Source organism: Durio zibethinus, chromosome 17 (genome assembly GCF_047325235.1).
Source record: "Durio zibethinus cultivar Kanyao isolate XHJ-2024 chromosome 17, ASM4732523v1, whole genome shotgun sequence".
NCBI classification, from domain to species: Eukaryota; Viridiplantae; Streptophyta; class Magnoliopsida; order Malvales; family Malvaceae; genus Durio; species Durio zibethinus.
In genome coordinates, this window is record NC_143178.1 from 23,784,129 (window position 1) to 23,799,277 (window position 15,149).

The following is a 15,149-nucleotide window of genomic DNA, read 5'->3' on the forward strand; positions in this document are numbered from 1 at the left end:
AAAATAAAATCTATATGAAATTAAATTACTTACAATTTTAAAATTTTAATTATAAAAGTGTTAAAAGTGATTGAATAAAATATCTAAAGTAAATTTTTTTTATAAGACTTTTTTTTATAATTAAATTTAAAAGGGGTAAAAATGATTAATTAAAATGTATTTAATAAATTAAAATAACATTAGCAAATTTTTTTTTACAAATTTTAATTTAAATAATTTTTTTAATAAAAAGTGGCTAGAACATGTATGAACTGAATTTTTCGCAACTTGGAAATCCTAGTAAGATTTTAATTATTCCAAACAGACAATCAAAATCTTACAACCATAGAGTGCGGGTTTAGATTCAATAATCAAAGTTCAAACTTTGACAACCTCGAATATAAAAAATAAAAAATAAAAAAAGGCAAATTTTTGCAGAAAAAAATCTTAAAAGAAGCATGCTTTGTTAACTTTATACAGGTCTGCAACCCAAAAAACCGAGGTACCTGAAATATAAACCAAATGGATAACAAATTATTGAGGTTTTCCTATAAAAATTGAATCTTGGATGCAGAGAGGGAGATATGGACTTCAATAAATTACAGATCATGAAGTTCAATAGTTATGACAAACGAATTAAGGCACAACTACACCAAAAAGGATTATCTATGTAATAACTTTTAATAAGGAACTGATATTGTTTTCACCTCTGAAGTAATTAAAAGACATGGGTCATCTTGTACATCACTGGTTGAATGCCCTTTTCTTCTCACTCCCCATATGATATCACTGTGAAAACTTTGAGATCAACTTGTCAACGTGAATTATGATATCATCTATGCAAGGGCGAATGGCTGCCTGAGGCTGAAGCATCCAAGTAACAAATTGGTGAAGAGCTTCGGGATATGGCGGTTTAGGTCCAGCTGGCCACTTGATCTGTGCATTTACAATGGCCAATTGCAGGCTTCCTCCAGATTCTCCAAGTGCATACTCAAAAGGGGATACCCCATACCTGCAACAAATGACAATGAATACCATAATTAGATAAGTAAAGCTGCTAACTACATATGCCGAAAAGGTTCATTGCAGAGAATAAAAGCATTTTCAAAAAGCATTTGTTCCGAAGAGAAATTATAGTACCACACGAAGGTACAAATGCTACAATTGATGTAACTTGTTACTTGACAGCAGTTACATTACATCCAAGGTATAAGGAGCGACAGTGCAAGCCAGAAACACATGACACTCGAAAAAAAAAATTTTTATTAGAAGACTTTAGGAAGGAAAACGTGAAACTCCACAAAAAGGAGAGTTTTATCAAACTATCATCAAAAAACAAATTAGTAGGCCCCACTTTCTGTGAGTTTCCTGCTAACTCACTAATGATTAACACTATAAATGTATCAAGTTCTAGTAAATGAGCTTATATGAATGGATTACTAGCGTATTATAACTGATTTTCTCGTCTAGAGACTGGTAAAAGATGTCATGGCAAAACTATAGATATGCAGAAGAACAACCTGTAAAGATATTTTAAACTACTGTCTAGCCACTGCTACTGTGATTCAATTCACCCTTTTTCCAAGACCATAATTTTCACAAGGTCATTTTTGTTGAAGCACATGGCATTACAATCTCCCATTTTTGTAGCATGCAATTATGCCTATTTGGTGTGACTAAAAAGTTTTTTGGGCTACAAACACTTGTCCAGGGCCAAATCTCAATTAATTAGGTTGGATGCAATCATCGCTCTTCATACCCATGCCAATGGACAACTTCATGAAAATACAGATGTCTTGTTTTTAGTATTATAGAACTTTCACATCAAATACTTAAAATCTACTCCTTAGATTAAGCCAGAAGAAAGCCCATAAGATTCCAGCCACAAGACTTCCCCAAACACTTTGTTTACCATCTAGTTTGAAGAAGAAACTTTACGAACAATGATGAAATGACAGAAAGTACAAAAAAGAAGTTAATAAAATGAAAGCACTGTATGACAGAATGTATAAGTATTAATTCTTACATTATTGCATATAAAGTGCACCCCAATGACCAAATATCAGTTCTCTCATCAATATCTACATGGCTTGGGCAATCCCACAACTCAGGAGCTCGGAAAGGTGCTGAACAGTGTTCAGATGCCCATTCCTATATATGTAAACCAAACCAAACCAAACCATAAGCATGGTAGAAAATGCATTAAGCTGACAGACAGAAAAATGTCCCTTAAAATGTTTCATTAACTTAAGCAGAAGATATAAGGATGATAACTGATAGCGCCAAAAAATGCAATAAATTATTATGGCACTTAGAAAAATTATTTTTAAACTATGTTATGATGATGGAAAGGTAAATGCATCATACAAATAAGCCAAATATGTACTTAAAAATCGTTTTATATGTTTTTGAATAATACACATATGTTTGTTGGTAGAACATCAAGCATACAGATTTAAGGAACTAGAAGTGTTTGGATTATTTTCCAGCAAAGATGAGAAAGAAGTTCTGAAGCACAGAAATATAAGAAGACTTTTAAGCAGAGTGGAAAAATAAAGAGTAATAAGCACCTGAAATTGTAGTGCCTCAGAACGAGAACGAATTTGCTTCCTCGCAGGACAAGTACTCCCAAAATCCATCAATATAGCAAGAGGCGATTGCCCTTTTCTATGGGTTAAAAGAACATTACCAGGCTTGACATCATTATGTGCATATGGAGGGTCAAGACTGTGCATATGTTTCAGTCCTGCACACAGCTGTGGAAATAATTTGGTCCAGTTAAAATGCTTACAGCCATTCCTAATCAGTTATGACATCAAGAAATTCAAAAATACCAAAAAACTATTAAGAGGAATTCTAAAACATAAAACGAGAAAATATTAGAACATTGAAGCCAGATGTTAAAGTATAAAGAAATGCATCAGATCCGCTGATGACAAGTTCCATATAGTTATCAATTCAATCTAAATAAGAATGGTATTTCAAGGCCTTAAAAGTATATTACAAAACGAATGCCATCACATAGTTCAGAAAGATAAGATTGTTTTATTTACCTGCTGAAATATTTGTAGAACATCTGAGGTAGAAAAGAATTCCTTTTTGGCTTTCATAGCTGTGGAATTGTCCAATAATGTTCCATCCAAATGAACAGGAAATAGTAAATATGCTTCATGATTCCGTGATCCTTCTTGTGTAGGCTACCCAATGAAATCAAATTGTTTTAGACAAATACAATTCCATGAAAAGCACAAAGTGAACAAGAGAGCATCTTGAAAAATAATTCTCATTGCAACTTTTACACCAATTTTATGGGTAAATGAGTCAATAAATTCAAAAACACTTAAGACACATGTAACAGTTTTTAAGTTTAATTAGACTAAGATATCTGACTATTACCTTAACAGCAATGATAGCATGATCAAGAAGAGGAAGCAGATTAGGGTGACTAAACAAGGATGAAACACGGATCTCCTCCCGAACCAATTCCAACTGCTCATTATTCTGAATGAGAACTTTCTTCAGTGCATAAGTTCCATCATCTGCAATGCAACCCAAATTAAGTTAGATCCAAAACCAAGTTAAATTTCTCTTTGAGCTGATGAATACACAATTTTTAAAATAAAATAATAAAATCCCGAGAGCAGATGTCACCATCCTTGATAAATCCCCAAACAAAGAAAAGTTAGAAATTCATTTAAGATGTAAATTCAGATTATGAATAAAAAAAGCATAAATCTGGAATCTGATAGAAAAGAAGTCAAAACCATCATGAATCAAAGATAAGCTAACTCCATATTAAGTACGAAATTCAATGTCAAATGCCTTAGTTTTACCAACAGAATTGAGATCAAAGATTCAATTGATCCATAATTTTAGTTCTATAACTCTGCCAATAGTAATTTGATAATCAGGGTGATCCACTATATACGATTATCAGAGTGCTATTGGGGCAGAGAAGAAAAAAGGAGGACAATTTCAGATCCATAGTATAATTAATAAGCCAAAACAAAAGAACCCCAAAATTTTCCCATCAAAATTCATAGGAAATACCATATATGGTTTCAATTTTCCATTGACCAATGCTTGAATTTCCTATAAGAAACCATAATTTAGTCACAGTAAGTTAACCAAAACAAGATATCAGACAGTGAGACCCATGAATTCAATTAAATTACACAAAAAATCACTTAAAACCTTCCAAACAAAAGCAAAAAACGCTTTGTTTCAGATCACAAACCAAAAGGGTCAGCTAATTACATAGAGGTAAACAGAAGATTCAAAGTGATTAGGCACTGAAAGCAATTACCAATTAAGAATCATAAAAGCCTTAAAAAGATAAAAGAGAGATTTTTAAAGGGGAATGAACCAGAAAGATGAGAAGGGTCCTTGACTTTTTTGGCTAAGCCACCAGCTGAAGTGGAATCGGAGATGACTTCCTTCACCAGATAAACATAGGCGAACCCCCCTTCACCCAGCTGCCTCACGATCCTGAACCTGTTGTCGTTGATCCAAACGTCTCCTCCCCCGTTTACGGCGTCGTATAATGCATTTAACCCTGAAAATGTACACCCCATTGTTTCTCCCTTTTGCCTTCAACTCGACCCCCCCCAAAAAAAAAAAAAAAGTTCTTTTAGATCTTCAAGCTCTCATGTTTCAGCTTCTGAAGCTTTCATTTTCATGTCAACAATGCGTTCACGAAGCTGTCTGGAGTTTGGAATGTTAAAAGTCGTTTTAGTCCTCGAAAAATTTTGGAGTCTATCTGATCTAATCGGAACCGTCCGTTTGATTGACCCAGTAGAGACAACCTTATTATCCTATGATGATAACTGAAAACCATAATCTTAAAATGCAAACTTTTTGTAGTAGAATTCTTTCTTAGCTTGAAACCTTTTTCATTTTTTATTTTGCCAAATCAATAAATTTTTTATTTGATATATTATTTTTGTAAATATTTTTAATAAAAAATATTATTTAATATAAACTAATTTAATTATTTATTAATTTTATAAATATTAAATAATTAAAAATATTTATTATATAGTACAATTTGTTTTTTTTTTTACTACAATTCATCTGAACTGTACAGTAACTTTTACATTTATACACACATTCAATAATTTTAATTTTATCCCTAAAACAATTAAACTAACTTTAATTTCACTGTTTATTTAAATTTACTTTAATTTTCTCTTTCTATATATATATTATTTAAAAATCAAATCGAATCTATTTCATTATCACCTTCACTTTGATATCATTTTATCGATGAGTCTAACATCGAAATGTAATCATCATTTTGTTTTTGTGTTTTAAGATAAAGATATAAATAATACATCAATACTTAAAAATTATTTAAGTTCGATTAAAATAAAATTTAAATTTTATTCAATCATTATTGAATCAAACTCAAACTCAAATAATTTGATTTATCAAATAAGTTAAATTCGAATTTTTTAACATTTAACTCAAAATAACTCATGACGCTAATCGATATTTTATATTTTAATATAATTTTTATTATTTTAATTATAAAATTACTATTCTATTTATATATATGAATATAAATTTAAATTCAAATACAAATAATCAAACTTAAAATAAAACATAAAAATCGAATTCTTTTTTTTTTAAACAAGTGAATCTAATTTAACGATTTTAAATAGTTTAATTTTTATTTTAAATAAACTCAAATTTTTAATTTAAAATTCAATCGAATTCAAATTAAATTTCAAAAATCAACTTTCAAATTACATTTTTTATTATATCAAATCAACTCAACTCAATTACACTATGATTTAAGGGACAATAGAGAGTACTTAAATATCGTAGGTTGGTTTCCCAAAATTGTAAATATTGAAAAAGAAAATGAAATTCTGAAATTAGTGTTTTGTTATAATTTTTACAGTAATTGTCATAATAAAAAACTCTGCTTGGTTCAGATGTGAAAGTTTCCAACACCACCAACGTCAAAACAAACCAATATTTTTCAATGGTAAAAGTACCTAAAAGTGTAAGAAAATTCATCCCTTGATACACATAACTGAATAAAGATTAACATCTCAGAGACTCCCTAGTGAAAACTGAAAGCAAGCAGATGGCCAGATGCTAGTGTACTACAATAAGTATTAACTTAAGTAAAGCACATCCCCTGAGATGCAGAAAATAGAATGTCCATATCAAAGCACAACAAAAATTTTTTGTTAATTAAAATAGGGAGGATGTAAGCTCAGATACATCCGCTACTATCAGGCTGTAGTCTGCCTTTATTTTTTCTTGTTCCTCGGGGCTTAGTTCCCCTTTGGTGGGCTTGGTTAGCACCAGAACACAGCATGTCGGTCTCTTGGTAGCTCCTGCAGTTGCAAGATCCTGAAATGGCAGAAGTAACCAGTCAAACAAGGTGCATGACAGAGAGCTCATAGCTAATTTATTTACTTACACAAGCTACCAATCTACAAACAGAAAACAAACCTGCAAAGAGCCTTTAGTTGTGCTATATGTTAAGGGTCAAATTGCTTGGTGTACAGATCCAATTGGGTGTATAGAGGACTAGCGCTGATAGTCGTTAATCAAGTATATACTATTTTAGGTTCAGAGAAATAAGCCATATGGAAACCATACACAGCATTCCAAAGCCACTTTTTAAATGCTTTACATAGTTCCAAATATCATGACAGAAATTTTCAAAGATAAAAGAATTCATGATGGAAATATCATAATGCAGGTAGAAATATTTCATATACAGACATGGATTCAAGGACAGAGACTCATTAGAAAACTTAAATCATTAGCAAAAATGTTTCACATGCCACAATCCTTGAATTTTCAGGGTATATTAGTAACTGTGTTTGCATAACATAAAAGAATGCAACTCAAATAAATAAATAAAGAAAATAAAACAAAAAAATTTGGTTAGACCTAGTGCTGTCTTTACAAAGGTTACAATGACAGATAAGATGGAAGTTGGAAAATCAAAAAGTAAGAAATTACGTTCTATGGTTATTGATAGCCAAGCAGGACAATCACTTTAAGCATGTAATGCCACTAAATTAGACAGAAAAAAGAGAGGGGGGTCCAAGCTTACTTCTTTTGAGGGAACATAAACATAGGGAATGTCAGCCTCTTCACATAGGATTGGAACATGAGTTATGACATCAATAGGAGATATGTTTCCAGCTATAACACATAATCTGCATCCAAAAAAAAGATTAAAGATAAATGATTAGGCAATTCCGTGATTAATATTTGAAGTTAAAACTACTTTTCCTAAGTTTGAAATTTTGATTGTTTCAAGAAAGAATGCCCTATCAGTAATATGTTAAAGACAAGAAATAAGCCTAGAGATATAAAATAATTATTCATTTATTATTATATTTTTCATATAAGTTCTTCCGTAATTCAGATCGGCAGCATGGACTACTGCTGAAACAAGTGGCATCCATTTGTAGATGCCATTAGATAAGTATCACTCTTTCATACTCAACTATGCTGTCCCAAATTCTGAAGGAAAATTTCAGATGACCATAAAACAAATTTCCTTTTCTTGAGCAGATAGAGACACAAACTTTGGATAATCCTATAAAGCAGCCGTGGCAACCATGACATAATGATGTTGTAATCATAAGATTATAGTCTACTTAACCCATGAAATGATTATTTAAATCAAGTTCATGATTGGATACTTTATCAAGCACATTTAGAACAATTTACTAGTGAAAGTATTAAGCTAAGTCGTATTTATAAATTTTCTCCTTTCCCTCCTTTCTCTATTTCATTAATGTTTACTCCACTTCTTTCAACGTTGCAGAAATGTTGAAATCAGCATGCTCTTCGCCACTGAAAATCAGCAATTTATTAGTAATGCATATAGTTATCAACATTTTAATGATAGCATTAAAACAGATAATGGATTATTGATACTCAGTCATGTGTATAACCTTCCTCCCTTAAACCTTATATTTGCATCCTAACATAATCAACAAGATAATGAAACAGAGTCATAGACTTCCATTCCCCTGATAGAATGAACAATATTTCTCAGTCCATGAAACCTTTTTTTTTAACTATCCAAGTAAAAAAAATATATAAGAGCACAGCTTAGATTAACAAATGTTTGAAAATGGGAAATCAGGAAGAGGCACACATGTAGAATCTGAAAGAAAAAAAAAATTTACCCTTTTTGACCACGACGAATACTTTTAACCACTTCCTTTACTCCTCTCTTCAAACACTTGTGCTCAGCAGCTAGAACAAAAAAAAGCAACACATTATTTTTTTTTTAAATTAAAAAAAAATTAAAACTCAAACAATCAACAATTTCACCAAAACACCTGCACACCATAAAAAAAAAAAACCATATCAATCACAAAAATTCCACCATAGAGATTTGGGTCTTTTTCATTTTTCTTTGTTTTTTCTTGCACCATTTAACTTAAAAACTTTTTCTTTGATAGGCAATTTCTGACTAAGAAAAAAAACCCAAGATGGATTTTCGTAAAAGGGTTGTCTGTATATAGAAAAATGGGATACCTCGGCGGACGAGCTTGAGGGTTTTCTTACAGAGCTTTTTGCCAGCGAGGGGCTTTGCTATGGGAGCAATAGCTAACATCTTCTTCCTCTCCTTCTCCTTCTGCTGCGCCTTCTCTGCTTCGCTATCGCTTCCCATTGCCTTCTCTTTTTCTTTTTCTCTAACAATGGCAAACCAGGGAAATTTAAACAGAAAGAGAATGTCTAGAATAACGTGTGACAGAGTTCAGATGGCGGAAATTAGGGTTTCTGAATGTTCAGCAGTTCCAGGGTTTAAGCCTTATAGCTTAATGGGCTTTTTAGTCAGTTGCTTTGCATTTGCAATAAATTTTAGTTTGGGCTTTCGTAGTTATTCAAGCCCATATCCTCATAGAGAAGTGGGGTTATGTTTTTGTTTATTATTAAAAAAAAAAAAAAAAGCTTACAAAAATTTTCTGGCTTTACAGAATAATTTGTTTTTTATCATAAAAGAATTGGCTGCAATTTAATATTTTAGAAAAAATGATGGAATATTAATCACCAATTAAGCAATAAAATTACTCTATCACGCACTCCACTTTGCAATATTATGAGCAAAGGAATTAGTATTCCTTTTTGTATCGGCAAATTAACTACTGTTTAAAAAAAGGGTAAATCCATTAAATCTAATTAAGGGTATAATCGAACCGAGTCGAGTCGATACAGTGAGAAGCTTGAGTTCGAACTCGACTCACAACTTAAGACTCGATATTCGGTTCGCTCAATTCGTGATCGAATTCAAACTATTTGAACTCGCTCGAATGAGCTCGATTAATATGTAAAAATAAGCTCAATTCGTATACTCAACAAGAGTTTGATTGTTCATGCTTGAACTCGAACTCGAAATATTTTATTAATTAAAATAATAAAAATATATTTAAATATAAAAACTCGACTAGACTCACGAGCTACTCGAGCCGGATATAAAAATAATCGAATTCAACTCGATCGATAAGTCAAGCTACTCGAGCTCTAACTCGACTCGATAATAATCGAACCGAATTCGAGTTTTCTTCGAATCGAATCCGAATAACTTATGAGTACTAATGTATCATTTACACCCTTATATCTGACATTTAAATTTAATAATTCGTATATTTATATTATATTTTATATAAAAATTATATATTATAATTCATATTTATATAAAAATATATAATATATTTTTGTTTTATTAAATATATATAATTATTATTAAAATTTTAAATAATATTATCTTCAATTTTTTTTATCGCATTCTTATTGTATTCCGTTTCTCCCATTTAGAATCATCAAATTTCAAAATTTTGACAATTGCCAATTGTGTGTCAATCACTCTTTGTAAAAATCAAACCAAATTCTGGTGCAATTCCAGGACCAAAGAGAATCGTCTTTATCTCAGCATGAAGCAAAGATGCAACATTATTAACTGTATTTAGTGCACTTAACAAGACATCTCCACATGTTAGAATCTTTCATAATTTGATTTTGACTGAATTAATAGATTAAATTAAATTAATTAATTAATTGATTATCAAATTAATTTTGATTGATTATCTAAAATAATTTTTAAAAAATTTTGATTTTCGATTAATTCAAATTCAAAAAACAAATTAATCAAAAGTTTAATCAAAATATTATAAAACTTATATATAAAACAAAAAATATATGAAATAATCCATTTCATTTTAAATTATTAGAGTTTTTACTTTAATATTTAAATATTTTTATTAAATGATTTTATTTAATTTATTTCACATATGAAAAAATAAAATTTTAAAATAAAATTTAATTTAATATATTTTATTATTTGATTAATTGAAAAAATTAATCAAATTAATTTCGATTAATTATTTTTTAAAATTAAAAAATTCAATTCAATTAATAAAAATAATATAATATAATTCAATTAATTTAATTTTAAATAATCTAATTCGAAATTATCTGAACTAACACTCTACCCCATATAATATCTAGCCATCATTCTCAAAGTAGCCCACCCCTTTTTAGCATCAATGAATGCATTTGTGTTTTACCTTCAAGTTCTAACGAGAAGATGACGTCTCCAATAAAATCATATTATGCATATATCGCTCTTAATCTCGTATTAAAAAAATATATAGTTATAATATAATATCTATATAAAGATTTAAACTTTAACTTGTGAGATATCTTTTATAAAACAAAATCATAAGATCTTCGAATCAAAGCGAATAATATCTCATAAATTAAATGTAGATCTTCACAAATGATATCAAAACAATCACCTATCAACAAGAACTAAGTGCTACACAATAGTAAGTCACTAAATACTACATGCTAAGGAACCACTTTTAGAATCTCAATGTCTTATGTAATTTTAATTCTATGATTAAACTCGACTTGTCCCACATTAAAAAAATATGTGGATATAATATAATATATATATATGTAAAAATTTAAACTCAAACTAGTGAAATGCTTTTTGTGAAACAAAAGCATAAAACTTTTGAATTAAAACGGATAATACCTCATAAGTTAGCACAAATCTCTACAAAGCATTAAAATTACTAACTTCACAATTTCAACATTTGACACAATTTTATTAGAAAACTCAACAACCTCCATGTAAACTATACAGAACTCTAATAAACCTTATCCTATTTCTTTTTTTTGGTACATATGAGACCAATGTCTAGAAGGAATTGAATCCCAGCCTTGTTGGAATCCACCTAGGGAAATGGATGAACCATGTGAGCTAAGCTCCAAGTTCATCCTTATCCTATGTCATTATTTCAATAGTGATTGAAGATGAGAATCACAATTGTATTGTTATATCCAACCTATTCCATCTATTTAGGCAGATTACTAGGTTGAATAAATTTAGGTTCAGTCAACATAATACACTTAACATTGGTGAACATAAGTAGGGGTGTAAATAAACAAAACGTAAAAACAGCAAAAGTCTTCAGCCAATAAGGAAGAAGATGGCAGAAAGAGAGGACTTACAGTTAACTCTAAAGCAATACAGAACTGTGCAACTAGACATATTACATGTATAACTTTTACATCTTCTTCAATTGCGCTAGAAATTCTTGAAGATCATCCAACTTTGCATTGGAAAGGCCTACATTTCAAATGAGAAAACCAAAAAATTACTTCAAAGGACAAGCAGGGAGTAAAGACCTAGTATAACCAGCCTGCAGGTGTACTGAAACACTAAAAAGTTTACCTTTCTCCTGATTCACAGTGAAGTAATCAGTAAGTGAATTGTATATCCTCTCTGCTCGTGCATGTTCCATTCTTTCAACCTGTCTGGTCTTTAGCTTCTGCATTTTGACACGGAGTTCTGTTGCAGTTTGCATCATTTCTGCAGGAAGCATGGTTGGGAGTAAAGACCATAATGAGAAGAATAATTAACTCAAAAAGTAGTGCTTCAAAAATCTGACCAGATGGTAGCAAGGACAAGTTCAAGAATTACGAAAGGCTAAGGCGCTGAATATAGAAATGCTTCTATTGATAATTTTATGACACGTCTACAACATCTAAAACAGAACCTCATTTCTTGTGCATACAAAGCACTATATTGCCAACAACTGTGCGGTCTATTGGTAGAGTGCAGGATCATTAATTCCAGTGATTAGCGTTCAAACCTTAGCAGCCTCAAATACCAAAGCACTACCTCATGGATTTAATGCACTATTATATTGAAGAATATAATTAAATAGGTAACTTAAAGTACCTTGGAACATGTCATGCACAGAGTTGTCTTTATATAACTGCAATGCCTCATTAATAAGTCCAGCGCAATGCCCATTTGAAGCAGACCGCCTTTCCAATTCTTTAAGTTCACTGTTGAGCTTGTCAGACTCTGCCCCAGCCTAAGAAGAAAGTTTCTTTTAGACAGGGACCAATTGAGAAAAAAAGAAGAAAATTTACAAGCAAATAAACATTCCAGCAATATAACTGTAAAGGATTCATCTCACCAATGTAAGTTTATCCCTTAATGAATCCAACTCTGCATCCACATCTGGATCAGACACAGTATCTTGAACCATCGAAGAACTACCAGGTAACTCTTCCTAGAAACAAAAATAAAAATGAGAATTCGCAGTTATAACTAAAATAAAGAAAATTTTAACAAGGTGTAACCATGGTAAAGCAAATTTTTAACAAGTTATGCATGCATGTTTGTAGAGTGTTTCATCAAATTTTTTTTGTAGACTTCTACATTTTGTATAACACAGCAATTTTTCGACATGCTTCCTTTTGGACAGCAATAATAGTAATTACTATCACTAGATCTTCAGGACGTGATCTTTTATCCTTGTCCCAACTTCCCAATTAAGTCAAATGGTTGTCCTTTAGTAGTTGCCCCTTGCCAATCCTACTAAGGCCAAATTACTGAGATTGCAATTTTCTACAATACCATTAACGCAATAATCCCTAAATCTCCTAACTGAAAATTTCAATCTATCAATTATTTATGCCATCTGTGTTATATCATGACAGACAGTAACAAGATTTTACAAATCTTAAAAGATGCTTCTAGAAATGCTATCAGACATCCTAAACTCCTGTGAAAATGATATCAGGCATTCCAAACTACTAATCTATCACTTCAAATGCTAAATTAGAACATCAGATTTCTTTCATTTTCTGCTTTTATTGACTGAAGTGATTAACTCTATATCTCTTGCATCAAAAAAACAAGAAAAAAAGAAAGAAAATCTCCATCTCTTTTGCCAACTGATTAATCTTCATTTCGTCTACAATTCTGTACCTTTTTCACCATTTAAGTCCAAAGAATATCAAGCAATAATCTCAACATGCAATAAAAAACCCATTTCACAATATGTAAGGATTTGCAACAAGTAATGTTGAACTGACATATGCACCAAGAAATTAATAATTCTGCAGAATTACAGCAAAAACCTACATTCTTGGGCAAAGAAAAACCTTCAGGAACCATAAAACAGTGGCGAAGACAGTACTTCTCCCACATAGCAAGCCGCTTATCCAAACTTGATTGGATCATATTGCGAATATAATTAACACCCTAAAAAAGCAACAACAAGACCAGAAGATTAGTGCTAATTAGGAAAACGGTCAGGTGATTCCATGTGTTCTGTCCAATGATTGAGTTCACGGACTTGAATGTTATGTCAGTTTGACTATTCCACTGGGACCATATTTGTCTTGTGTTTTAGTTATAGTTAAATTTCTATTTTATTTTTTTATTTTTTATTTTTCATTCAAGAATTTTAGAAAAAAAAATGAAAACATTGTCTGAATTTTCTATGCTTTCAGCAGAGAAAAAAAAAAAAAAAAACAAACAGCGACATGATTAATGAAAATTAATTCTTCTAAAATTTCAATTTAAAGCAAATAAATTTGTATTACTAACACAATTTTGAAAAATATAAATCAGTTTCAGTGCTAATCAATCAATATTTCCAAAATTCGAAGTAATAATATTTTTTTTTAAATGAAAGCAAATTGAAGGCTACCTTGGTTAGATCTTGGGAGCGGTCGGTGCCTTCGATTTTCAAAAGCGTGGAGGCTTCCCTGCAAGTTTCACCAAAATACAAGAACTTTTCTTAAGACAAATCAAAGAGGAAAAAAATAAAGACGAAGGGAAACCGAGAGAGGGAGAGAGAGAGAGGGTTACTGGAGACAGAAATCGAAGGCATCGTTGATGAGATCATCGACGGTGTTCAGGGTTTCGTTGATGAAAAGTTGGGGATTTAGATTCAGAGAATCGAAAATTGCTTCGCTTTCGCTGCCTTCCATTTTCGCAATCTCTTTTTTTTTTTTTTCCTAAACAAAGATAGGGTTCTTATTGCTTTTTTTTTTAATTGTAGAGTTCAAAATTTTTAGATTTTCCCGCCAAAAGATAATTGTTGTAGCAACTAATATTAGAGCTAGGGTGTAATCGAGTCGAATAAATATAGTAAAAAGCTCGAACTCAGCTCCCAACTCAAGGCTCAATATTCGATTCAAATTCGATCGAGTTTTATTTTTTTAATTCGAGCTCGATTCGTGATCGAAATCGAGCTACTCGAACTTACTCGATTAAGTTCGATTAATATATTAAAATAAACTTGATTCTTATAATCGATAAGAGTTAGATTATTTATGCTCGAACTCGAATTCGAAATATTTTATTGATTAAAATAATAAAAAAAATATAAATATAAAAGCTCGATTAGACTCGCGAGCTACTCGAATCGAATATAAGTAGGGATGGGAATTCAACCCGACTCCGGCAGGTTCCGACCCGACCCGACCCTATGAGGTCGGGTTTTTTTTTTTTGAATTTCGGATTTCGAGTCGGGTCGAGTCGGGTAATGTTATGAAATAGTCGGGTCGGGTTTTAGGCATACTCGACCCGATATTATTTAAAAAATTATTTTTTAATTATTTATTTATATATATTTATATAATGATATTTTTAAATATTTATATTTAAAATATAATATTTTTATTAATTTCGGGTCGGGTCAAATCGGGTACGACTTATATAATATCGGTTTCGGGTCGGGTCGGGTATGAAAAAATAAAAAAAAAATTCGGGTCGGGTCGGGGTTGAGTTTATTGATGATGAAGTCGGGTCGGGTTCGGGGCGAGCAAAACCCGCTCCGAACCCGACCCGATGCCAACCCTAAATA

General features: G+C 31.2%; 3 protein-coding genes across 4 annotated transcripts; all 3 read right to left on the minus strand.

Moving 5' to 3' along the window:
• Window positions 1-408: 408 nt before the first annotated feature.
• On the minus strand, window positions 409-4,680 carry LOC111284600 (uncharacterized). 2 transcript variants are annotated; one of them, XR_016329358.1, is made up of 7 exons: window positions 4,346-4,646; window positions 3,376-3,518; window positions 3,033-3,176; window positions 2,550-2,735; window positions 2,006-2,130; window positions 687-991; window positions 409-485 (listed from the first exon to the last, which is right to left on the minus strand). XR_016329358.1 is itself a non-coding variant. In XM_022873364.2 (6 exons), exons 1-6 carry the CDS (start codon window positions 4,551-4,553, stop codon window positions 766-768), a joined length of 1,032 nt encoding a protein of 343 aa, XP_022729099.2. In that variant the 5' UTR covers window positions 4,554-4,680; the 3' UTR covers window positions 409-765. The 2 variants fall into 2 exon arrangements, 1 of the variants encoding a protein (XP_022729099.2); XM_022873364.2 differs by having other exon boundaries at window positions 409-991; window positions 4,346-4,680.
• Window positions 4,681-5,945: 1,265 nt separating this feature from the next.
• Window positions 5,946-8,756, minus strand: LOC111289646 (H/ACA ribonucleoprotein complex subunit 2-like protein). The gene is made up of 4 exons (XM_022880875.2): window positions 8,506-8,756; window positions 8,151-8,220; window positions 7,061-7,166; window positions 5,946-6,345 (listed from the first exon to the last, which is right to left on the minus strand). The coding sequence occupies exons 1-4, from the start codon at window positions 8,639-8,641 to the stop codon at window positions 6,184-6,186; spliced, it is 474 nt and encodes a 157-aa protein (XP_022736610.1). The 5' UTR covers window positions 8,642-8,756; the 3' UTR covers window positions 5,946-6,183.
• A 2,527-nt stretch (window positions 8,757-11,283) lies between these two features.
• Window positions 11,284-14,306, minus strand: MIS12 (minichromosome instability 12 (mis12)-like protein). Its single transcript, XM_022880887.2, has 7 exons — window positions 14,150-14,306; window positions 13,989-14,046; window positions 13,418-13,537; window positions 12,465-12,560; window positions 12,221-12,359; window positions 11,711-11,848; window positions 11,284-11,605 (listed from the first exon to the last, which is right to left on the minus strand). Exons 1-7 carry the CDS (start codon window positions 14,269-14,271, stop codon window positions 11,544-11,546), a joined length of 735 nt encoding a protein of 244 aa, XP_022736622.2. The 5' UTR covers window positions 14,272-14,306; the 3' UTR covers window positions 11,284-11,543.
• Window positions 14,307-15,149: the final 843 nt, after the last annotated feature.

Excerpts from the sequence above, each read along its gene's own strand:
- LOC111284600 (XM_022873364.2), bottom strand. The coding sequence starts at position 4,553 with ATGGGGTGTACATTTTCAGGGTTAAATGCATTATACGACGCCGTAAAC. Across the intron at positions 3,519-4,345 it reads GGACCCTTCTCATCTTTCTG|ATGATGGAACTTATGCACTG; the intron begins GTTCATTCCCCT and ends GTTGCATTGCAG. Across the intron at positions 2,131-2,549 it reads CTGAGGCACTACAATTTCAG|GAATGGGCATCTGAACACTG; the intron begins GTGCTTATTACT and ends TTACATATATAG.
- MIS12 (XM_022880887.2), bottom strand. The coding sequence starts at position 14,271 with ATGGAAGGCAGCGAAAGCGAAGCAATTTTCGATTCTCTGAATCTAAAT. Across the intron at positions 13,538-13,988 it reads GCTCCCAAGATCTAACCAAG|GGTGTTAATTATATTCGCAA; the intron begins GTAGCCTTCAAT and ends TTGCTTTTTTAG. Across the intron at positions 11,606-11,710 it reads CACTGTGAATCAGGAGAAAG|GCCTTTCCAATGCAAAGTTG; the intron begins GTAAACTTTTTA and ends TTTGAAATGTAG.
- LOC111289646 (XM_022880875.2), bottom strand. The coding sequence starts at position 8,641 with ATGGGAAGCGATAGCGAAGCAGAGAAGGCGCAGCAGAAGGAGAAGGAG. Across the intron at positions 8,221-8,505 it reads CCTCAAGCTCGTCCGCCGAG|CTGCTGAGCACAAGTGTTTG; the intron begins GTATCCCATTTT and ends TTTTTGTTCTAG. Across the intron at positions 7,167-8,150 it reads ATTCGTCGTGGTCAAAAAGG|ATTATGTGTTATAGCTGGAA; the intron begins GTAAATTTTTTT and ends TTTTGGATGCAG.